This window comes from Entelurus aequoreus, linkage group LG25, assembly GCF_033978785.1.
Source record: "Entelurus aequoreus isolate RoL-2023_Sb linkage group LG25, RoL_Eaeq_v1.1, whole genome shotgun sequence".
NCBI lineage: Eukaryota > Metazoa > Chordata > Actinopteri > Syngnathiformes > Syngnathidae > Entelurus > Entelurus aequoreus.
In genome coordinates this window covers 14,697,744-14,722,959 of record NC_084755.1, presented here as the reverse complement: position 1 = coordinate 14,722,959, position 25,216 = coordinate 14,697,744, and the positions used below count along the sequence as shown (strand labels likewise).

Genomic DNA, 25,216 nt, shown 5'->3' with positions numbered 1-25,216 from the left:
ATATATATATATATATATATATATATATATATATATATATATATATATATATATATATATATGCAAAAATGTATTTCGGTACTTTTCTAAATAAAGGGGACCACAAATGTATCATTATTGGCTTTATTTTAACAAAAAATCTTAGGGTACATTAAACATGTTTATTATTGCAATTAGTCCGTAAATAAAATAGTGAACATACAAGACAACTTGTCTTTTAGTAGTAAGTAAGCAAACAAAGGCTCCTAATTAGTCTTCTGACGTATGCAGTAACATATTGTGCCATTTATCATTCTATTATTTTGTCTACATTATGAGGGACAAGCAGTAGAAAAATTATTATTTATTTACTTGTTCATTTACTGTTAATATCTGGTTATTTTCTGTTTCAACATGTTCTATTAAAATGTGATAAACACTTATTCTTCTGTTGTTTGCTCCTTTACATTAATTTTGGATGATACCAAAAATTTAGGTATCCGATAGTTTATAAACATATTTAGAATTAAAAAAGGAAAAAAGAATATATCGTAGTAGTATCGACGAGATACGCTATTGTACTTGGTATCATTACAGTGGATGTCAGGTGTAGATCCACTCATCGCATTTGTTTACATTCAGGAGCGCTAGCTTGCTGTTAGCAGTGAGCTATTGAAGTGAAGCATGTTTAGCTATTCTTCATCCTGCAGTGATAATGATACTTGTAAGAAACTTACTTTATTTGTCACCATGGAGGCCAGGATTAGTCATTTAGAAGTAGCTAAAACACTGGGGATGGATGTTAGCCGCTAGCTAGCTAGCCATGTCTTGAGCACCTCTTCCTGAGGGTGTTTCAGTGTTATAACTTCACCTTTATCTTTAGTTTTTAGGCCAAAATGCGCCCATTCTCCGTTTTCTGTCTACACACTGTGTCTGCTTGTAAGTACTCTGTGTGTGTGCGATGCCGAACATGCTCCTCTGCTCGTAAAACCAGCAATGTCACAAAAAGGGAAATATATTTTTCAGAAGCAGTATAATACCGTTTTTAATGTATTAGTACCGTGGTACTTTATTAGTACCTGTATACCGTACAACCCTAAGCGTGACGCACCTGTGGATGGGGGCGGAGTTAAAGGTCCACTGTTTTCGTACGTCCCTCTGTCTGAGCACGGAGAGTTTGCTGGAGCCGTACACCAGCACCCAGTCGCTCTTGCTGGAGTTCAGGTTGGCGACCGTGTCCAGGTTGTTGTCGCAGCTGCCCAAACCGGCCACCAGGGGGAGCAGGAAGTCCACACGCTCTGATCCTCTAATAGATTAGAAAGGATGCTTTGTGTTAGGGTTCGATTGCGCTTTTATTTACGTCTTTTAATGTATGTTTGGTTTGGCCGACCTGAAAATGTGTATGAAGGAAGAGGAATTAGTTTTATCGAGACTCTCCCATCCTGGATCCTTCCGCCAGAGCGCCTGAGCCATGGGCGACTTACCGGTTGCACGGATGTAGACATCGCGCAGGGAGACGGCCACCACGTTACCTGAGGAGGCAGACACAGGTGTGACACGTGTCGACAGGATTATCACGACAAGGTGTACAGCTGGGAGGACGTCTCTACCGAGGCCGAACAGGATGTAGGCCGCCCCTTGCTGTGTCTGGTGCAGAAGTGGTCCGATCAGCTTCCCCTGTCCTGTGAGGTTGAAGGACACGGACTGTCCCAGAGTTTCTCCAGTCAGCCCCGACTTTAGAGTCAGAGAGAGAGCCAGAGCCTGAGAGGGAACGAGTATGTAATCAGTCCTCGAGAGACTTGGATCCAGACTCGATTCAAACAGTGTTGTCTCTTTTTAAATATAAATAAATATCTGAGAACTTGAAGATAGCAATGTCACAACCAACTGATACAGAGAACCAATAATGACAAAAACAACTCTTTGTTTCGTTAATTTGACAAGAACCCCTCGGTCCTGACGGAACGTGTGCTGGGAGAAGTGGAGGTTGTGTGCCTGGCCAGTCTTTACGTTGGGGGCGTGGAAGTTATCTACCTATTTGGAATTAGGATAACTGGGCACCTGCTGATTGGAGTGAACCTTGCCCTGGTGTAGGGTTTGAGTTTGAGTTTGAGTTTGAGTTTATTTCGAACATGCAAGCATACAACATGATACATCACAATTTCCAGTTTCTTTTCAACATGTTCGAAAAGGAGTAGGAAGAAGCAGAGCTTATTTAATCCTACCCCTTTTCTTTACATAACAGTTGCAAAACTTTTTGTTCACTTCCTGTTCACAATTTTTTCACAATAAACTCCATAAGTAATTACAATAAAAATAAATAAATAAATAATAGTAAGAATTTAATAATAATAATTGGTGAAGTAAGTCATATTTCATATGATGAGATAAGTAAGATTACTTTAAGAATGGATGAATGAATGGATGAAATAAATTGAGAATGTTTGTCATGGTTCTTCTTCATTGTACTTTGTAAACACTTTAAGTTTGAAGAGTTTCTTGAAGTGGATCATATTAGTACATTGTTTGATTGCTTTGCTTAATCCATTCCATAATTTAATTCCACATATTGATATACTGAAGGTCTTAAGTGTTGTACGTGCAAACAAATGTTTTAAATTACGTTTTTCTCTAAGATTATATTTCTCCTCTTTTTTTGAGAAGAATTGTTGTATATTCTTGGGTAGCAGATTATAGTTTGCTTTGTGCATAATTTTAGCTGTTTGCAAATTCACTATGTCGTGGAATTTCAGTATTTTTGATTCAATAAATAAAGGGTTTGTATGTTCTCTATATCCAACATTATGTATTATTCTAACTGATCTTTTTTGTAACACCGTTAATGAATGAAGTGTACTTTTGTAATTATTTCCCCATATTTCTACACAGTAGCTCAGATATGGTAACACTAGTGAGCAGTAGAGAATATGAAGGGATTTTTGGTCTAGAACATGTTTTGCTTTATTCATTATTGACGTGTTTCTTGCAACTTTATGTTGTATATTTTTTACGTGAGATTTCCAGTTCAATTTATCATCAATCATTATACCTAGAAATTTGGTTTCGTTTACTCTTTCAATTTCTATTCCGTCTATTTGTATTTGTGTTTGACTTTCTCTTCTACTATTACCAAATAGCCTTATTTTAGTTTTACTAAGATTCAACGATAGTCTGTTTTTGTCAAACCATCTTTTTAATTTGTTAATTTCTTCTGTTATTATTTGTATTATCTCCTGTGTGTTCTCTCCTGAACAAAACGCTGTTGTATCATCCGCAAATAATACTAACTTTAAATCTTTTGTAACTTTACAAATGTCATTTATATAGAGATTGAATAATTTAGGTCCTAGTATTGATCCCTGAGGTACACCACAGGATATATTTAGCGTTGTAGACGTGTGTTCGCCTAGCTTCACGTATTGTTTCCTGTTCGTTAGATAACTTCTTATCCAGTTTAAGACTAACCCTCTGATGCCATATCGTTCTAGTTTTTTGATTAAAATATTGTGATTAATTGTGTCAAATGCTTTAGTTAGATCCATAAAAACCGCTGCTGCACATTTTTTACTATCTATTGCATTGGTAATTTCTTCTGTAATTTCAATTAAAGCCATTGAAGTTGAAACATTAGCTCTGTATCCATATTGGTTCTCTTCGAGTATTCTATTTTTATTTATGAAACTTTCTAATCTGTTATTGAACAGTTTTTCAATGATTTTAGAAAATTGTGGAAGTAGAGAAACAGGTCTATAATTTGTAAATTGATGTTTATCTCCAGTCTTATAAATTGGTGCAACTTTAGCTATTTTCATTTTGTTTGGAAATGTACCTGTTTGAAATGATAGGTTACTAATATACATTAATGGTCCTGAGATCTCTTCAATAACCTTTTTTATCGTTTCCATATCAATTCCGTTACAATCAGTTGAAGTCTTAGATTTACATTTTTTCACGATTGTAACTATTTCCTCCTGTGTCACATTACTGAGGAACATGGAGTTGGGATTTTGCTCTATGGTATCATTATAGTCCTCGATTGAAACTGGGTCTGGAATCCTTTCTTCCAATTTTGGTCCAATATTTACAAAATAATTATTGAAGCTTTCAACTACTTCCTTTATGTTGTCATTTTTTTTATTTTCACCTAAAAAGTATTGAGGGTAGTCCCTCTTAGTTCCATTTTTAATAATGCTATTGAGGATGCCCCATGTTGCTCTCATATTATTTTTGTTCCTGTCCAACAATTCACTGTAATATTCTTTTCTACATGATCGTAGTATTTCTGTTAACTTGTTTTTATACTTTTTGTACTTAATTTCTGCCTCTATAGTTCTTTGTGCTATAAATTCTCTATATAGTGTATTCTTCTTCTTACAAGCATTTTTTAATCCTTTTGTCATCCATGGTTGATTATTCTTTCTCTGCTTGTTACTGAGTTGTATCCATGGACAATGTTTGTCATAAAGTATTATGAACTTGTTTAATGTTCATATGCTTCATCAACCTCTTTTTCATTATACACATTGTCCCAATCTTGCTTTTGTAGCTCAATTTTGAAGGCAGTCATCCTCTTCTCTGTGCATAGTCTTCGAAATGTCCTTTTGTCTTCCATGTTCTTCTTGTAGTTTCCATTATATATTGTAAAAACTGGCAGATGATCACTAACGTCGCTTATAAGTAGACCACTTGTAGTGTTATTATCAAAATCATTGGTAAAAATATTATCAATAAGCGTGGCACATTGTCCTGTGATTCTGCTTGGCCTTGTGATTTTAGGATATAGACTGATGCTGTACATTGTATCAATGAAGTCATCAATAGACTTTTGCTTGTTGGGGTTCAATAAGTCAATATTAAAGTCACCACATAAGAACATTATTCTTTGACCATTGTCCATGTAAGTTGCCTTGATCCATTCTTCAAATGTTTCTATACTTGACTTAGGTGATCTATATATACAACTGATGAATATGTTTTTGCTTTTTTCCTGACATATTTCAATGGTTATACATTCTAAGATATTATCAATGGCAAATGACATGTTTTTTACCACTTTGTAGTTCAGGTTTTTCATCACGTACACAGCTACTCCTCCTCCATTTTTGTTGGTTCTGTTGATGTAGTTTAGTTCATATCCCTCCAGATCAAAATCTATTCCTTTTTTATCATCAATCCATGTTTCTGTGACAGCAATCACTTTGAAGGGTTCGTTGATGTGTTCCAAAAAGTTCTTAATGTTATTGTAATTTGCATACAAGCTTCTACTATTAAAATGAATAATTGACAATTTGTTATCACATTCAATGTTGCTATTATATTGATCATCTGTATAATAAAAACAACTATTACTGATGTGGGAGAAAAAATTTGTATCTGGATCTATATCATTTTCCAAATCCTGGTTTTTGTGATCTTTGTTGCAGAAATTTTTTAGTTCCATATTTTCTTGTTCAACAAACTTTGATGTTGTTTCAATAATCTCTATAAGTGTAGGTGGATGAAATCTTGAATGTAGGTCCTCTTGTTTAGTCGTCCCTTGGAACATAGTAGTGCCGATGCTGAATTTAGGTGCTTGTTTTCTGTCAGAGTCCATTATCATCGTTGTTGTGGTAGCTGTGTAAACTTTAAAAATTGTCCAGGTCCTTGATGTCATGGACAACAATTACTCTTGCTTCTGGACTTCCATTCAGCTTGATGTAGATTTTACAGTTGGTGCTCCAAGTTCCCTGGATTTTTCCCTGCCTTCTCAAGTCGCGTGCTTTCTTGGCGATTCCAGCATTGCGTTTTGTGAGATGCTCATTCATGTACACATTTGTTCCCTTCAGCTTCTTTCCCTGTCTCAGCAATGCCATTTTAGATTTTCTGTTTACGAGTTTCACAAGCACGACTGGAGTGGCGTTGTTGTTTCTTCCGTTCAGTGGGATGCATGTTTCGATGGTATTAATGTCAATTTCAATTTCTTTTGATTGCAGGAAGTTGACCACTTGCTGTTCTGCTTAGATCATATCCATTTCATCTGGTTCACCTTCATTATTCACAGCTTTCGCATAGGATCTTGGTTTAATTCGGTGCCCTGTCACAATGATATCATTCATTCGTTTATCCTGATCCATTTCATCTATGATGTTCCTCAGCATGTTGTTGTCTTCTTGAAGGATCTTCATTTGTTTGCTCATTTCAGTGGCTTCTTTATTTCTGGAGTTGTTCTCTTTTTTCATTTCTTTCATTTCTTCTTTCATTTCTTTCATATCCTCTTTCCATCCATCCATCAATTCTTCCAATTTTTCTAACATTTCTTCTTTAAATTCCTGGAGTATTTTTTGTAGTATCCCTTCTTGAATCCCATCATGTCCTGTGCCCAGCTTCAAATCAGTCTTTCCAGTCAATCCTTTAACTTTTGGCATCGCGGCAGTCACTGACGTCAGCGCCTCTTATGTCTTAAGGGCAGTTACTTCTTTAGCGACTTGCGGCACTTTTAACTTGTTTTTTCAACAATTTCGTACCTTGCGCCGTTCAGAGATCAATTTGAGGTGTCAGCCTGTCAACTTATATCACTCTGCGACGTCGGGATCACTTTAAAACAGCTGTAAACTCGCCGTAACTTTTGGTTGCTAGGCAACCGCTTTGAACTGCGGGAGGCGCCTTTGGCTTGCGGCTAACGGCTCTTCCACTCGTCTTATTTCAGCGTATCAGTGCCTCTTAACTGACCAAAATCAGATCGAAGATGCCAGGTGACTCTCCTGTGGCTGTGATCGCAAATCAGTGGTCAAATCAGTGGTCAAAATCTTCAGACTTAACAAAAACTCCGGTAGCAGAAGCGGAGCTTTTTTCTTTGCGTCCTTTCTCATTGACAGGAAGTGAGGGTTGTCCCGGTACCAATATTTTGGTACCGGTACCAAAACGTATTTCGATACTTTTCTAAATAAGGGGCACCACAAACAATTTCATTATTGTCTTTATTTGAATAAAAAATATTAGGGTACATTAAAGATATGTTTATTATGTTAAGTCTGTCTTTAAATAAAATAGTGAACATATGAGACAACTTGTCTTTTATTAGTAAGTAAACAAACAAAGACTACTAATTAGTCTGCTGATGTATGCAGTAACATATTGTGTCATTTATCATGCTATTATTTTGTCTACATTATGAGGGACAAACTGTAAAAAATGATTATTAATCTACTTGTTCATTTACTGTTAATATCTGCTTATTTTCTGTTTTAACATCTTCTATCTACACTTCTGTTAAAATGTTATAATCACTTATTCTTCTGTTGTTTGATACTAGTTTTGGATGATACTACACATTTAGGTATCGATCCGATACCAAGTAGTTACAGGATCATACATTGGTCATATTCAAAGTCCTCATGAGTTTATAAACATAAAATAAATTTTAAATGTGATGATAAAAAATCTCGATGTAATCATAGTAATATTGACTAACTATAGCTCTTGTAGTTGGTATCATTACAGTGGATGTCAGGTGTAGATCCACCCTTTTGTTTAAATTCAGAAGCATGTTTAGCTATTCCTCGTCCTCCAGTGATAATGTTACACATAAAAAACGTACTTTATTTGTCGCCATGGAGGTGAGGATTATTGATTTAGAAGTAGCTAAAACACTGCGGAGAGACGTTAGCCGCTAGCTAGCTATGTTTTAAAAGCAACCACTGAGTGTTTATGCTCCACCTTTTTTGTTAGTTTTTAAGCCAAAATGCGTCCATTCTCACACTTCCGCCTTGTCACTGTTTCTGCTTGCAAGTGGTGTGTGTGTGTGTGTGTGTGTGTGTGTGTGTGTGTGTGTGTGTGTGTGTGTGTGTGTGTGTGTGTGTTGGATCACATGCGCAGTGGCTTGTATGCCACATCATGTCTATATCAGTATATTTCTGGCTCTGCATAGTAGAGTTTTAACTTGCACTTACAGATGTAGCGACCAACTGTAGTTACTGACAGTGGTTTTCTAAAGTGTTCCTGAGCCCATGTGGTGATATCCTTTGCACACTGATGTCGCTTTTTGATGCAGTTCCGCCTCAGGGATCGAAAGTCACAGGCATTCAATGTTGGTTTTCAGCCTTGCTGCTTACATGCAGTGATTTCTCCAGATTCTCTGAAACTTTTGAGGATATTACAGACCGTAGATGGTGAAATCCCTAAATTCCTTGCAATAGCTGGTTGAGAAATGTTGTTCTTAAACTGTTGGACAATTTGCTCACACATTTGTTCACAAAGTGGTGACCCTCGCCCCATCCTAGTTTGTGAATGACTGAGCATTTCATGGAAGCGGCTTTTATACCCAATCATGGCACCCACGTGTTCTTAATTAGCCTGTTCACCAGTGGGATGTTCCAAATAAATGTTTGATGAGCATTCCTCAACTTTCTCAGTCTTTTTTGCCAAAAAATAACAAAGTTTCCCAGTTCGAACATTAAGTATCTTGTCTTTGCAGTCTATTCAATTGAATATAAGTTGAAAAGGATTTGCAAATCATTGTATTCTGTTTTTATTTACCATTTACACAACGTGCCAACTTCACTGGTTTTGGCTTTTGTACATCGGTTGGTAATTTGCTCTCAAAATAATGTTGAAAATAATATAATTTATCGGCAATCATTTGTAGGTCAATATATCGTCCCAAGCCTATCAGATACTGGACTGAACTAAACTGGAAAACCTCCTGGAGAAGCTTTCCGCTCTGCAAGGAGAAGTTATGATCAATTTGAGGGCCAGGAACGGACAATTAGCCAGGTAACCCAGACATCGTAATTACAATTTTTACATGGCCCCACGTGGAGACCCTTCCTGTCCTGTGCCCCCATCATATTGTACTGGTCTTTCTTGGACGGCTTGACTATAAACAAATGGTGTTGTACTTTTTAAGTGCAATGACAAATAAATCCTCCATTGCTGTGACAAACAAACCTTCAGAAGGGAGCCAGAAATAGAATGTGGCGGGTGTGAAGTACCTCATCTGCAGGCAGGGTGGCTATGAGCAGGTCTGGGATGGAGTCCTCCTGGAGGTCTGGGAGTAAGACCGCCTGGGACTCGATGTTCTTCAGCAGGACAGACCACAGGTTCTTCCCTGTGAAGGGAGAGAGAACTTCTTAATTGCTCAAACGGCACAACTGTCGTCTTCCCGTGTACCTCGGACCTACTTCCTGTTCCTGTCTACGGTGATAAGCCTTCTGGGTAATGTAGTATAAAAACACTTACTTGCTAGTTTACATGAATTTATTTATTTACATTTTATCGATGCAGGGTAAAACAATTAACAGTGCTGACCTAGCAAAGAGGAAGCATTTACGTGTTAGAGATGTTGAAATGTGACGATAACCTTATTGTCTCTTAATTATCAACAAGAACTAGCGCTCTAGATCGCTCTTAGCAGTTCACAAATTAACTGAACAGCTTGCAATTTGTGTGCTGCTGATTAGCTATCACGCTGATGGCCAGCTGGCAGCTTGTGTGCTGATGGCTAGCTAGTGATATGAAATGTTCATTTTGGTACAATAACTGTCACGTCCGGGGCGCATGATGCTGCGGGATTTTTGTTCTCCCAAGATGCAAAGGACGAAAACCGGACAGGACTTGCAGGTAACGAGTCAAGGGAGGGAGGAGGGAGGAATTGGCGGTGGGTCGCCAGGCCACGTGTCCCCGAATCCACCGGGGACGAGTCAGGTGGCGGCGGCGAATGGAACACCGCTGCCGCAGGCAAGGCGGGCGACCACGGACAAGCCACATTCGTGGCCGCCAAGAAGGTGGGCGTGAGTGGCGCCAGCAGTTCAGCAGTCTCTGAGTCCTGCAACAAAGTCTTGGGTGTCGCTGCTGTTGGCGCCAGAGGCGTCCATAAAAAGTCCATAGATGAGGAGGTGGCCGGCGCCGAGGTGTGGCTCGCCGGACACGAGGAGGTGGATGACGCCGTGGTGCGGCCCGCCGGACACGTGGAGGTGGGCACGTCGTCGGTGTTGTAGGCGTGGACACCGTGGGAGGCGTCGTCGCCGTGGAAACAGGGAGCGACGCCATGGAAGCAGAAGGCGTCGCCGTGGAAGCAGGAGGAGTCGACGTCGCCGTGGAAGCAGGAGGAGTCGACGTCGCCGTGGAAGCCGGAGCAGGAGGCGGCGTCGTCGTCGTGGTCGTCGTTGCCGGAGCAGGAGGCGGCGTTGTCGTCGTTGCCGTGGCAGCAGGAGTCGCTGTCGTTGCCATGGCAGCAGGAGTCGCTGTCGTGGCAGCCGGAGTCGCTGTCGTGGCAGCAGGAGTTGCTGTCGTGGCAGGAGTCGCTGTCGTGGCAGGAGTCGCTGTCGTGGCAGGAGTCGCTGTCGTGGCAGGAGTCGCTGTCGTGGCAGGAGTCGCTGTCGTGGCCGCAGGTGCTGGTGCGTGAACCAGACTGGGGTCAGGTGCTGGTGCGGAAACCAGTCTGGGGTCAGGTGCTGGTGCGGAAACCAGTCTGGGGTCAGGTGCTGGTGCGGAAACCAGTCTGGGGTCAGGCAACAAAATACTTGTGGGTGGAGGATGTCTAAGCTGGACTGCTGGGTCAGCCGTAGAGGGGATCATCACCTGCAGCGCGGTGAGTATACTTCCCAGCTGTCTCTCCAAAGCCTCAAGGCGGGCGTCTTGGCGTTCCGCCATGGCGTTGATGCCAGCCCTAAGAACGCCAAAACGTTCCTCCTGTTGTCTGGCTGGGAGAAGCTGTGCCCTCTCGCAAGCAAAACACCCAGCACTAGACCCCCCCCTCAAGAAGCGGATCCCAGACGCGTTCTGTGCAGTCTGGAACAGTCTTTAGGGGTGGGTGGAGGGTGGTCAGGAGGGGGATAGACTCCTCCCCTCTCGATTGTCCAAAAAGTCTATTCACCCCCCCCCCCACTTTAGACTGGGTGGGAGCAATAGTCACTGGGGGCGGAGCTTGAAGAACAGAAGGCTGGGACTGAAAAAATCTAAATTTAGAAAAAATCTTCTCATAAGGATTAATCCTAGAAAAAAAATCTTTAGAGGGTGGCTGACAAAGGGAGTAAACAGAATCTAAAAAAAAAATCTTGTTCTATGACGTCATCACTAGTGGGCGGGATGACGTTATCGCAAGTAAGCAGCGTACTGTCAACAGCGCGGGTCTGGCTCCCAGCCCAGTTGGAAAATTGTTTGGTACCAACATGAATGGATTTACCAAACATCAGATGGGAAGACTGGGCTGCTTTTGGCGTGCTGCTGTCCGGAGGAGGAGTCTTCGGGAGCGACGCGTCTTGACGGCAAGGCGAAGACTTTCTGCTGTCCAATGCGGGAGAACGACCTGCTGGCTTATTTTCTGTCACGTCCGGGGCGCATGATGCTGCGGGATTTTTGTTCTCCCAAGATGCAAAGGACAAAAACCGGACAGGACTTGCAGGTAACGACATGATTTAATTATCAAATAACACAAAACTGGTACAAAACAGAAAACAACCCGACAGGACGAGGTGCCGAGCGCACCGGAAGCTAAGGCTAACACTTAGCACAGATTGTATCTACTAGCAGGAGTTTAGGAAACGAGAACAAACCTACGTGGCAGTCGCGGGATGCAAAACAAAGAAGCCAGCACGACTGACTGAGAAGGCAGGCTTTAAATAATAATGTCAATGATGACCAACAGGTGCGTGCCGGGAACCCCAGCGGCAGGTGAACGTAATTAGTTACTATGGTAACCAAACTCAGAGGTGCTTAAACAGGAACTAGAAAGAGATCAACACTAACAGAAAAACACAAGTGACTAGAAAACGTAAACAGAAATATGATCCGGGCAGCGGATCATAACAATAATAGTGATATCGAATGTTCATTTTGGAACACTAATAGTGATATGAAACGTTCATTTTGGTACAATAATAGTGATATCAAATGTTCATTTTGGAACACTAATAGTGATATCAAACGTTAATTTTGGAACACTAATAGTGATATGAAACGTTAATTTTAAAACAATAATAGTGATATGAAACGTTAATTTTGGTACAATAATAGTGATATCAAATGTTCATTTTTTAACACTAATAGTGATATCACACGTTCATTTTTTAACACTAATAGTGATATGAAACGTTCATTTTGGAACAATAATAGTGATATGAAACGTTCATTTTGGAACAATAATGGTGATATGAAACGTTCATTTTGGAACAATAATGGTGATATGAAACGTTCATTTTGGAACAATAATAGTGGTATGAAACTAGGACTGGGCGATATGGCCTTTTATTAATATCTCTATATTTTTAGGCCATGTCATGATACACGATATATATCTCGATATTTTGCCTTAGCCTTGAATGAACACTTGATGCATATAATCACACCAGTATGATGATTCTATGTGTCTACATTAAAACATTCTTGTTCATACTGCATTAATATATGCTCATTTTAAACGTTCATGCAGAGAGGGAAATCACAACTAAGTCAATTTACCAAAACTGTATTTATTAAACAGTTATTAAGCAGTGACACAAACATTCATGTCATTTCAAAACAGAAAGTGCTAGATTGTCAGAGACATTTTAAAACAAGCTATTAGTGCACTTTTGTGAATGATGTCACTAAGATGTCATATCAAAACAACACTAAATTAAAGTGTACTTTTTGTACAGAACGCCACTACAATAGTTTAAAACAAATAAAATGCACTTTTGTGCATGATGTCACACACGATATTTCAATAAGTGTCAAATAAAAATGAGCTGCATAATAGGAAATCAAATAGTGTATGTCCTTCGCTATGTGGTAGGTTCCTGCGGACGTTACCTCCTGTTGTTGATTTTGTGTTCATACGGTGTTGATCTGAAAATAGTTGCTTTGGCATTTTGTTGGTGTGGCACTGAACGGAGATGTTGACATGCAGAGTTTCAAGCACTCTTCATTCTCTAGCGGGTGACTTTTCAAATGATGCTACATTAGCAGTGGTACTACTTTTGTAGCAACGCTTTTGCCGCATACATGTTCAACATATGTGGGCTCTGTACCGAGGATGTCGTTGTGGCTTGTACAGCCCTTTGAGACACTTGTGATTTAGGGCTATATAAATAAACATTGATTGATTGATTGATTGAACATATTCCCGCTTGAAGTCAAACCACCACCAGATGATGGACCCCGTGCTGTTTTTCTTGGGAATTAATTCTTCCTCCATTTGTTACCAGATTCGCACCTTCTTTCTCTCGTATTACCACCCGCACCGCCCTGTTAGCATCACAGCTAACGTTACCATGTTGCTACCTGTCTGCTCCGCAGGAGCGTGTGATGTTGCACACGTGACCTATGTAAGAAGGTGCGCTTGTTTTTATGTCTCTGTGAGAAGGAGAGACAAGAAAGAGTGGAAAACGCATGCTGTGTAATGTCCGCAACTAAAAGCAACTGCGTGAGAACGTGTACTCGAATATCACGATATTGTCATTTTCTATATCGCACAGACAAACCCCCGATATATCGAGTATATCTATATATCGCCCAGACTTATATGAAACGTTCATTTTGAAACAATAATAGTGATATGAAACGTTCATTTTGGAACAATAATAGCGATGTGAAACGTTCATTTTGGAACAATAATAGTGATATGAAACGTTCATTTTGGAACAATAGTGATATGAATCGTTCATTTTGGAACAATAATAGTGATATGAAACGTTCATTTTGGAACAATAATAGTGATATGAAACGTTCATTTTGGAACAATAATAGTGATACGGAACATTCATATTGGTACAATAATAGTGATATGAAACGTTCATTTTGGAACAATAATAGTGATATGAAACGTTCATATTGTTCCATGACTGCATTAAAGGCCTACTGAAACCCACTACTACCGACCACGCAGTCTGATAGTTTACGTATATATCAATGATGAAATCTTAACATTGCAACACATGCCAATACGGCCGGGTTAACTTATAAAGTGCAATTTTAAATTTCCTGCGAAACTTCCGGTTGAAAACGTCTATGTATGATGACGTATGCGCGTGACGTCAATCGTTGAAACGGAAGTATTCGGACACCATTGTATCCAATACAAAAAGCTCTGTTTTCATCGCAAAATTCCACAGTATTCTGGACATCTGTGTTGGTGAATCTTTTGCAATTTGTTTAATGAACAATGAAGACTGCAAAGAAGAAAGCTGTAGGTGGGATCGGTGTATTAGCGGCTGGCTGCAGCAACACAACCAGGAGGACTTTGACTTGGATAGCAGACGCGCTATCCGACGCTAGCCGCCGACCGCATCGATGATCGGGTGTAGTCCTTCGTCGCTCCGTCGATCGCTGGAACGCAGGTGAGCACGGGTGTTGAGCAGATGAGGGCTGGCTGGCGTAGGTGGATAGCTAATGTTTTTAGCATAGCTCTGTGAGGTCCCGTAGCTAAGTTAGCTTCAATGGCGTCATTAGCAACAGCATTGTTAAGCTTCGCCAGGCTGGAAAGCATTAACCGTGTAGTTACAGGTCCATGGTTTAATAGTATTGTTGATTTTCTGTCTATCCTTCCAGTCAGGGGTTTATTTCTTTTGTTTCTATCTGCAGTGAAGCCCGATGCTATCACGTTAGCTCCGTAGCTAAAGTGCTTCGCCGATGTATTGTCGTGGAGATAAAAGTCACTGTGAATGTCCATTTCGCGTTCTCGACTCTCATTTTCAAGAGGATATACAAACCCCGTTTCCATATGAGTTGGGAAATTGTGTTAGATGTAAATTTGCAAATCATTTTCAACCCATATTCAGTTTAATATGCTACAAAGACAACATATTTGATGTTCAAACTGATAAACTTTTTTTTTTTAGCAAATAATCATTAACTTTAGAATTTGATGCCAGCAACACAAAACAAGGAAGTTGGGAAAGGTGGCAATAAATACTGATAAAGTTGAGGAATGCTCATCAAACACTTATTTGGAACATCCCACAGGTGAACAGGCAAATTGGGAACAGGTGGGTGCCATGATTGGGTATAAAAGTAGATTCTATTAAATGCTCAGTCATTCACAAACAAGGATGGGGCGAGGGTCACCACTTTGTCAACAAATGCGTGAGCAAATTGTTGAACAGTTTAAGAAAAACCTTTCTCAACCAGCTATTGCAAGGAATTTAGGGATTTCACCATCTACGGTCCGTAATATCATCAAAGGGTTCAGAGAATCTGGAGAAATCACTGCACGTAAGCAGCTAAGCCTGTGACCTTCGATCCCTCAGGCTGTACTGCATCAACAAGCGACATCAGTGTGTAAAGGATATCACCACATGGGCTCAGGAACACTTCAGAAACCCACTGTCAGTAACTGTAAGTGCAAGTTAAAACTCTCCTATGCAAGGCGAAAACCGTTTATCAGCAACACCCAGAAACGCCGTCAGCTTCGCTGGGCCTGAGCTCATCTAAGATGGACTGATAACAAAGTGGAAAAGTGTTCTGTGGTCTGACGAGTCCACATTTCAAACTGTTTTTGGAAACTGTGGACGTCGTGTCCTCCGGACCAAAGAGGAAAAGAACCATCCGGATTGTTATAGGCGCAAAGTTGAAAAGCCAGCATCTGTGATGGTATGGGGGTGTATTAGTGCCCAAGACATGGGTAACTTACACATCTGTGAAGGCGCCAATAATGCTGAAAGGTACATACAGGTTTTGGAGCAACATATGTTGCCATCCAAGCAACGTTACCATGGACGTCCCCTGCTTATTTCAGCAAGACAATGAATGCCAAGCCACGTGTTACATCAAAGTGGCTTCATAGTAAAAGAGTGCGGGTACTAGACTGGCCTGCCTGTAGTCCAGACCTGTCTCCCATTGAAAATGTGTGGCGCATTATGAAGCCTAAAATACCACAACGGAGACCCCCGGACTGTTGAACAACTTAAGCTGTACATCAAGCAAGAATGGGAAAGAATTCCACCTGAGAAGCTTAAAAAATGTGTCTCCTCAGTTCCTAAACATTTACTGAGTGTTGTTAAAAGGAAAGGCCATGTAACACAGTGGTGAACATGCCCTTTCCCAACTAGTTTGAACATCAAATATCTTGTCTTTGTAGTGCATTCAATTGAATATGGGTTGAAAAGGATTTGCAAATCATTGTATTCCGTTTATATTTACATCTAACACAATTTCCCAACTCATTGTAGTATCCGAGGTGGTTTAAAATACAAATCCGTGATCCACAATAGAAAAAGGAGAAAGTGTGGAATCCAATGAGCCCTTGTACCTAAGTTACGGTCAGAGCGAAAAAATATACGTCCTGCACTGCACTCTAGTCCTTCACTCTCACGTTCCTCATCCACGAATCTTTCATCCTCGCTCAAATTAATGGGGTAATCGTCGCTTTCTCAGTCCGAATCGCTCTCGCTGCTGGTGTAAACAATGGGGAAATGTGAGGAGCCTTTCAACCTGCGACGTCACGCTACTTCCGGTACAGGCAAGGCTTTTTTTATCAGCGACCAAAAGTTGCGAACTTTATCGTCAATTTTCTCTACTAAATCCTTTCAGCAAAAATATGGCAATATCGCAAAATGATCAAGTATGACACATAGAATGGATCTGATATCCCCGTTGAAATGAAAAAAATTCATTTCAGTAGGCCTTTAATAATTAATGAGTAAGACTGAAAAGTGAAAGTGTTTGAACCTGTGGTGCCGTTCACAGCCGTGATGACGGACTTGCCGATGAGGAGACACACGGGTGTTGGCCGGGCGCTGATCCGGAGACCACATTGGACGTACATGACCGACTCCAACGTGACTTTCCTCCAGAGCACCTGGCCCGTGGCGCCGGACAGGACCACGGCACTGTGGACTGGTGCGGCGACACCACACCTTGTTAAAACAGGTCAGGATTCAGGATCGGGATTCACCTTACTTTTGGTTCCTTGAGTGACACGTGTGTCGTTGGTGCACTCGCTCACACTGAGTAGCACGTCATCCACCGAGTCCCCGTCCACATCCCATAACGCCAAGGCAGGTGGAGTCACACCTGGAAGTAGACACACACAGAACACCGTCAGTGGCCGTCAAGGTTGTCATGACAACAGAACTGCAGGAGTCCGTACGATACCAACTCCACAATTCTCCATACCACCATAAAAATGTTTTTAACACTTTAAGATCACTGCGCTTCAAAACCTTTTTGCACAAAATTTTCTTCACTATCAGCTAGTGATGTGTGCATCGATACTGAAATAACAATACCACCGATACCAGATCTTTATGCTATAATATCGATTCTCAAATCAAAAATACTTCTAATATTTTAGTTCTGGATGTCCAAACTTTTTCCACCAAGATATATTTTATTTAAAATATGCAAAAACAGATATGGTGTCAAATTTGTATTATAGGCGACTTAGTATATTATTAAAACATTTTTACTGTTGTTTTTTCCCCCCCATGTATGAATAGAATACAAATCTTAATAAAACGATTGTGTCACTGCATGACACAATCGTGTCAAAAATTCTGCCTATACAAAAATATTAATGTTCAGTTACACAATTAAGTGTTTATTATGGTTGTTGTCATTTTTCTAATTAATTCATAAAATTAGTATTACATTTTTTTTAATTAACTAAATTTGGTTTATATTTCAAGTACATTTCATTTTTAACTTCGAGAGCTTCAAAGAGAGAGAGAGAGATTTTTTTTTACATGCTAAAAACAGATATTATAGATATTTAAAGACAAAACTTTGTGTTATAGGTGATCAAGTATATTATTAGTTTTTAAAAAAACTGTTTTCTCATTACATTCTAATGTTTTGCTCTTTTTTCTTACATTTTTAAAGTTAAAGTACCCATGATTGTCACACACACACTATGTGTGGCAAAATTATTCTCTGCATTTGACCCATCACCCTTGATCACCCCCTGGGAGGTGAGGGGAGCAGTGAGCAGCAGCGGTGGCCACGCCCGGAAATCATTTTTGGTGATTCAACCCCCAATTCCAACCCTTGATGTTACTGTAGAATTAAAAATAATAATATGATTGTGTAACTGAAAACCTAGTGTGTCAAAAATTCTGCCTGTACAAAAATATTAATGTTCAGTTACACATTTTTAACAGTGTTTATTATTGTTGTTGTCATTTTTCTAATTCATTTATAAGTTAGTATTATTTTATTTTTAATTAACTAACTCAATTTTGTTTATATTTTATTTTGTTTTTAAATGCTAAAAACATTGTATATATATATATATATATATATATATATATATATATATATATATATATATATATATATACTGTACGTATATATATACATATATACTGTACATATATATATATATATATATATATATATATATATATATATATATATATATATATATATATATATATATATATATATATATATATATATATATATATATATAAAGCAAAATGTTGTGTTATATCTGACCAAGTATATTATTAGTTAAAACATTACATTACATTCCAATGTTTTTCTTACATTTTTACTGTTGTTTTTTAGAAATATATTTACATTTATATTTTACAATTTTTGCAGAGACTTTGGGTATATTTGCACAAAGTATCGGTATCACCGATACCAGCCTGAATCTTACTTGGTATCGGATGGGACAGAAAATCAGTGGTATCGCACATCACTAGTGTCAGCTGCCAAGAGGGAACTCTACATTGAAAAAAGAACAGCAGTTTCCATAGCCTCCTAGTACCAAAATAAACAATAGTGTGCTTATGGATATTAGGGATGTGAATCTTTGGGCATCTAACGATTCGATCTGATTCAGATTCCCGAGATGGCGATTCATCCATCCATCCATCCATCCATCTTCTTCCGCTTATCCGAGGTTGGGTCGCGGGGGCAGCAGCCTAAGCAGGGAAACCCAGACTTCCCTCTCCCCAGCCACTTCGTCCAGCTCTTCCCGGGGGATCCCGAGGCGTTCCCAGGCCAGCTGGGAGACATAGTCTTCCCAACGTGTCCTGGGTCTTCCCCGTGGCCTCCTACCGGTCGGACGTGCCCTAAACACCTCCCTAGGGAGGCGTTCGGGTGGCATCCTGACCAGATGCCCGAACCACCTCATCTGGCTCCTCTCGATGTGGAGGAGCAGCGGCTTTACTTTGAGCTCCCCCCGGATGGCAGAGCTTCTCACCCTATCTCTAAGAGAGAGCCCCGCCACCCGGCGGAGGAAACTCATTTCGGCCGCTTGTACCCGTGATCTTGTCCTTTCGGTCATAACCCAAAGCTCATGACCATAGGTGAGGATGGGAACGTAGATCGACCGGTAAATTGAGAGCTTTGCCTTCCGGCTCAGCTCCTTCTTCACCACAACGGATCGATACAGCGTCCGCATTACTGAAGACGCCGCACCGATCCGCCTGTCGATCTCACGATCCACTCTTCCCCCACTCGTGAACAAGACTCCGAGGTACTTGAACTCCTCCACTTGGGGCAGGGTCTCCTCCGCAACCCGTAGATGGCACTCCACCCTTTTCCGGGCGAGAACCATGGACTCGGACTTGGAGGTGCTGATTCTCATCCCTGTCGCTTCACACTCAGCTGCGAACCGATCCAGTGAGAGCTGAAGATCCTGGCCAGATGAAGCCATCAGGACCACATCATCTGCAAAAAGCAGAGACCTAATCCTGCAGCCACCAAACCAGATCCCCTCAACGCCTTGACTGCGCCTAGAAATTATGTCCATAAAAGTTATGAACAGAATCGGTGTCAAAGGGCAGCCTTGGCAGAGTCCAACCCTCACTGGAAACGTGTCCGACTTATTGCCAACAATGCGGACCAAACTCTGGCACTGATCATACAGGGAGCGGACCGCCACAATCAGACAGTCCGATACCCCATACTCTCTGAGCACTCCCCACAGGACTTCCCGAGGGACACGGTCGAATGCCTTCTCCAAGTCCACAAAACACATGTAGACTGGTTGGGCAAACTCCCATGCACCCTCAAGGACCCTGCCGAGAGTATAGAGCTGGTCCACAGTTCCACGACCAGGACGAAAACCACATTGTTCCTCCTGAATCCGAGGTTCGACTATCCGGCGTAGCCTCCTCTCCAGCACACCTGAATAGACCTTACCGGGAAGGCTGAGGAGTGTGATCCCACGATAGTTAGAACACACCCTCTGGTTCCCCTTCTTAAAGAGAGGAACCACCACCCCGGTCTGCCAATCCAGAGGTACCGCCCCCGATGTTCACGCGATACTGCAGAGTCTTGTCAACCAAGACAGCCCCACAGCATCCAGAGCCTTAAGGAACTCCGGGCGGATCTCATCCACCCCCGGGGCCTTGCCACCGAGGAGCTTTTTAACTACCTCAGCAACCTCAGCCCCAGAAATAGGAGAGCCCACCACAGATTCCCCAGGCACTGCTTCCTCATAGGAAGACGTGTTGGTGGGATTGAGGAGGTCTTCGAAGTATTCCCTCCACCGATCCACAACATCCGCAGTCGAGGTCAGCAGAACACCATCCTCACCATACACGGTGTTGATAGTGCACTGCTTCCCCTTCCTGAGGCGGCGGATGGTGGTCCAGAATCGCTTCGAAGCCGTCCGGAAGTCGTTTTCCATGGCTTCCCCGAACTCCTCCCATGTCCGAGTTTTTGCCTCCTCGACCGCCGAAGCCGCACACCATTTGGCCTGTCGGTACCTGTCCGCTGCCTCAGGAGTCCTATGAGCCAAAAGAGTCCGATAGGACTCCTTCTTCAGCTTGACGGCATCCCTCACCGCCGGTGTCCACCAACGGGTTCTAGGATTACCGCCACGACAGGCACCAACTACCTTGCGGCCACAGCTCCAATCAGCCGCCTCGACAATAGAGGCGCGGAACATGGTCCATTCGGACTCAATGTCCAGCACCTCCCTTGTGACATGTTCAAATTTCTTCCGGAGGTGGAAATTGAAACTCTCTCTGACAGGAGACTCTGCCAGACGTTCCCAGCAAACCCTCACAATGCGTTTGGGCCTGCCAGGTCTGTCCGGCATCCTCCCCCACCATCGCAGCCAACTCACCACCAGGTGGTGATCGGTAGAAAGCTCCGCCCCTCTCTTCACCAGAGTGTCCAAAACATGAGGCCGCAAATCCGACGACACAACTACAAAGTTGATCATGGAACTGCGGCCTAGGGTGTCCTGGTGCCAAGTGCACATATGGACACCCTTATGTTTGAACATGGTGTTCGTTATGGAAAATCTGTGACGGGCACAAAAGTCCAATAACAAAACACCGCTCGGGTTCAGATCCGGGCAGCCATTCTTCCCAATCATGCCTCTCCAGGTTTCACTGTCGCTGCCAACATGAGCGTTGAAGTCCCCCAGTAGAACGAGGGAATCACCCGGGGGAGCACTCTCAAGTACTCCCTCGAGTGAATCCAAAAAGGGTGGGTACTCTGAGCTGCGGTTTGGAGCGTAAGCACAAACCACAGTCAGGACCCGTTCCCCCACCCGAAGGCGGAGGGAAGCTACCCTCTCGTCTCCAACATGCAGGCTCTGAGCCGGGGGGCAACAAGAATTGCCACCCCAGCCCGTCGCCTCTCACTGCCGGCAACGCCAGAATGGAAGAGAGTCCAGCCCCTCTCGAGAGAACTGGTTCCAGAGCCCTTGCTGTGCGTCGAAGTGAGTCCGACTATGTCTAGCCGGAACTTCTCCACCTCGCGCACTAGCTCAGGCTCCTTCCCCCCAACGTCCCAAGAGCCAGCTTCTGTAGCCAAGGATCGGACCGCCAAGTGCCCTGCCTTCGGCTGCCGCCGAGCTCACATCGCACCCGACCTCATGACCCCTGCTATAGGTGGTGAGCCCATTGGAGGGGGAACCCACGTTGCCTCTTTGGCCTGTGCCCGGCCGGGCCCCATGGGGACAGGCCCGGCCACCAGGCGCTCGCCATCGTGCCCCACCTCCGGGCCTGGCTCCAGAGGGGGGCCCCGGTGACCCGCGTCCGGGCGAGGGAAATCTGGGTCCATAGTTTTTATTTTTCATTGAGGTCTTCGAGCTGCTCTTTGTCTGGTCCCTCACCTAGGACCAGTTTGTCTTGGGACACCCTACCAGGGGACATAAAGCCCCCGGACAACATAGCTCCTAGGATCATTGGGACACGCAAACTCCTCTACCACGGTAAGGTGGCAGCTCAGAGAGGAGGAGATGGCGATTCGATTCCAAAAATCATAATTAAACATTTTTTAAACACGTTAGAGATTGGAAAAGCCTAAAAAACAATTTGTATTATTGATTTTACATTAAAAAGTGTTGAAAAAACTAAATAAATTAAAAAAGTTTAATCTATTTTTGAAAATTATGAATTATCGGCCATATTGCAAATAGTTGAAAAAAAAACCCAAGCAAAGACACTGAAAATGTGTGTTATGGTGCCATCTTTGGGATGAGTTTGCCCACCGCAGGTGCAGCAGTGTACTTCCATTTAGCGCTTTGAACCGGAAGTAGAAGTGCCGTCCGTAGCGTTTCTACTCGTATGGATTATTCATTCATTACTCCAAGCAACGTTTGCAAGTTTTACAATATAACTAAAACAATTCTTACTTACTAGACCGTGCCAAGTGTGATGTCTGTAGGAGTGTTTTCCTGCATATTTGTACGTGCTATTGTAACGTAATCAAGCTAGAGTTGTTAGCATTAGCTAATATGCTAACAGGTTTACAAGTGTCTGTGTTGGTATTATTAACTTACAATGTTATACTTTTTGTGTCTTTAAGGATATAGACTTGGTATGAACTACTGTAAATTCCGGGCTATAAGCCGCTACTTCCTGCGGCTTATAAAATGGTGCGGTTAAATTATGGATTTTTTTACAAAACAATTCATATTTACTGAACTGTTCCATGTGTGATGTCTGTAGGAGTGTTTTCATGCATATTTGTACGTGCTATCTAGGGGTGCAACGGTACACAAAAATTTCTGTTCGGTACGTACCTCGGTTTAGAGGTCACGGTTCGGTTCATTTTCGGTACAGTAAGAAAACAACAAAATATAAATTTTTTGGTTATTTATTTACCAAATTTGTAAACAATGGCATAACATTGTTTACAGGGTCCATTGCCAGGGTTAATGTGGTCAACACATATAAAATAAAAACTAAATAAGATAAGGCTCAGAATGGTTTCTTAACAAAACCTTTCTCCATATAAAGTGTTTTTTTTAATTGATTGATTGAGACTTATTAGTAGATTGCACAGTAAAGTACATATTCCGTACAATTGACCACTAAATGGTAACACCCCAATAAGTTTTTCAACTTGTTTAAGTCGGGGTCCACGTTAATCAACATTAAACTGCCTCAAGTTGTTGCTCAGATTAAATAAAATGACAAAACTTTTCTTCTACATATAAAAAGTGCAACATTAAACAGTTTCAAGTCAACTCAGCCTCAGATTAACTTTTCTTCCCCCCCCCCCCCCAGCCTGGCTAACTTGGCAGTAAGAGGATATATGGGCTCATTGTTCTTCCACAATAGAAGTGGGTCAAAATCTAGTTTTTAATGCAATATGGACTTATATCTGCTGCTATAAAAACATTTGTTATTGCTTTAGCCCTGCCTGACTCGCAGAGGAGAGGCTGCTTGAATGCGGTGGTGATGCTTCAAATGGGTTAGTATGTGTTATGAGAGTAGCGCATGTGTGTGTGTGGCCCTTTAATATGTGACAGCATGTGAGGTGAGTGTGTGGGCGAGCGAGGTGAGGGAGCGGTAGCTGAGTGCGGGGAGTGGCTAGTGTTTTGTTGGATTGGCTGTGTGCAAGACCTCAATGAAGCCACGATTTGCAACTAATCGCCGGACTCGCCATTTACCCTGGAGTACGGAGCTGTGGAGACCCACTGCCGGGTAGAGTGAAGGGTGTTGCCCCCGAGAATACTTCGGCCCTGCACTCCTCAACTACGGTCTGGGAGCCGGAAGCAGGAAAGGTGCAACACATGTTTGACGTGTTGTCAGAAGTAGCTACTGAACAATGTCGGCAAACCTCCGTCCTCCATTGTTGTATCGCACAGCCAAAGTGTTCCCAAATGGGAGATCTTAACGAGGCAGGAGGGTCTTCCAGCTCTGGCTTTTACATATTGTCCTAGCCCGGTCGCTGCTAGCGACCCGAACCGAAACCCCCGTACCAAAACGGTTCAATACAAATACACGTACCGTTACACCCCTAGTGCTATCGTAAACTAATCAAGCTAGCGTCGTTAGCATTAGCTAATATGCTTAGATGTTTACAAGTGTTATTATTAACGTACAATGTTATACTTTTTGTGTCTTTAAGGATATACGTCTTGGTATGAACTACAGTAAATTCCAGACTATAAGCCGCTACTTTTTTGCTACACTTTCAACCCTGCGACTTATAAAATAGGGGATTTTTCTTTGCTGACGGCCATATTGCAAATAGTTAAAAAACAAACAACAAAAAAACAAAAAAAAACACTGAAAAGGTGTGTTATTGTTTGTGCTATGGCGCCATCTTTTGGACGAGTTCGCCCACTGCAGGTGCAGCAGTGTCCTTCCATTTAGCGCTTTGAACCGGAAGTAGAAGTGCCATTCCGTCTTCTAGCCGTCCATAGCGTTTCTCTTAGTATGGATTCTTCATTCATCACTCCAAGCAACGTTTGTAAGTTTTATAAAATAACTAAAACAATTCTTACTTACTAAACCGTCCCATTCATATTTGTACGTGCTATCGTAATGTAATGAAGCTAGCGTAGTATGCTAACATGTTTACAAGTGCCTGTGTTAGTATTATTAACTTAAAATGTTATACTTTTTGTGTCTTTAAGGATGTCCCCCAATTTTAATCGCATTATTAGTTTACACAAGCATACATATCTCACTCACGCTACAGTACACACATCAAAAGGGACTGGAGGTCGGCTGTAACGGCTGACCTCCTAATTTTAACTACACAGTAGACACTCTGGGGGCCTTGTACACATGCATGGGGGGGTTGGGGTTCGGGAGTACGGCGCACCACTCATTGCCTCCTCGGCTGGCGCGGATTGCGGGGACTGCGGTCTGGTGGCCTGCCATTCCCGGGCAGAGACCTCGCTGAGGTTGTGAGGCTTTTATTCATTTATTATTATTATTTTTTAATTTATTATTTTTATTTTTATTATTTGTTTATTTTATTTATTTTTTAATTATTTTTAAAATCGTATTATTTATTTGTGTGTGGCGTCGCGTGGGTCTCGCTTCCTGTTGGGTGGGGTCCGTGCCCGTGAGGCCTGACCTTGCGCTGTGGGGTCTCTGTTGGTGACTTGATGCGGTGGCGGCACGGCCCT

At 42.0% G+C, this 25,216-nt stretch overlaps 1 protein-coding gene across 2 annotated transcripts in view; it reads right to left on the bottom strand.

Moving 5' to 3' along the window:
- The window catches only part of fam234b (family with sequence similarity 234 member B), a 61,345-nt gene that overhangs the window by 24,077 nt on the left and 12,052 nt on the right, over nt 1–25,216 (bottom strand). For both annotated transcript variants that reach the window (XM_062036467.1, XM_062036466.1), the window contains exons 3-8: nt 16,834–16,947; nt 16,603–16,770; nt 8,949–9,064; nt 1,590–1,740; nt 1,370–1,511; nt 1,091–1,285 (exon numbers count right to left, since the gene is read on the bottom strand). In XM_062036467.1, coding sequence (XP_061892451.1) covers nt 1,091–1,285; nt 1,370–1,511; nt 1,590–1,740; nt 8,949–9,064; nt 16,603–16,770; nt 16,834–16,947 — 886 coding nt within the window. The remainder of the gene's footprint in view (nt 1–1,090; nt 1,286–1,369; nt 1,512–1,589; nt 1,741–8,948; nt 9,065–16,602; nt 16,771–16,833; nt 16,948–25,216) is intronic.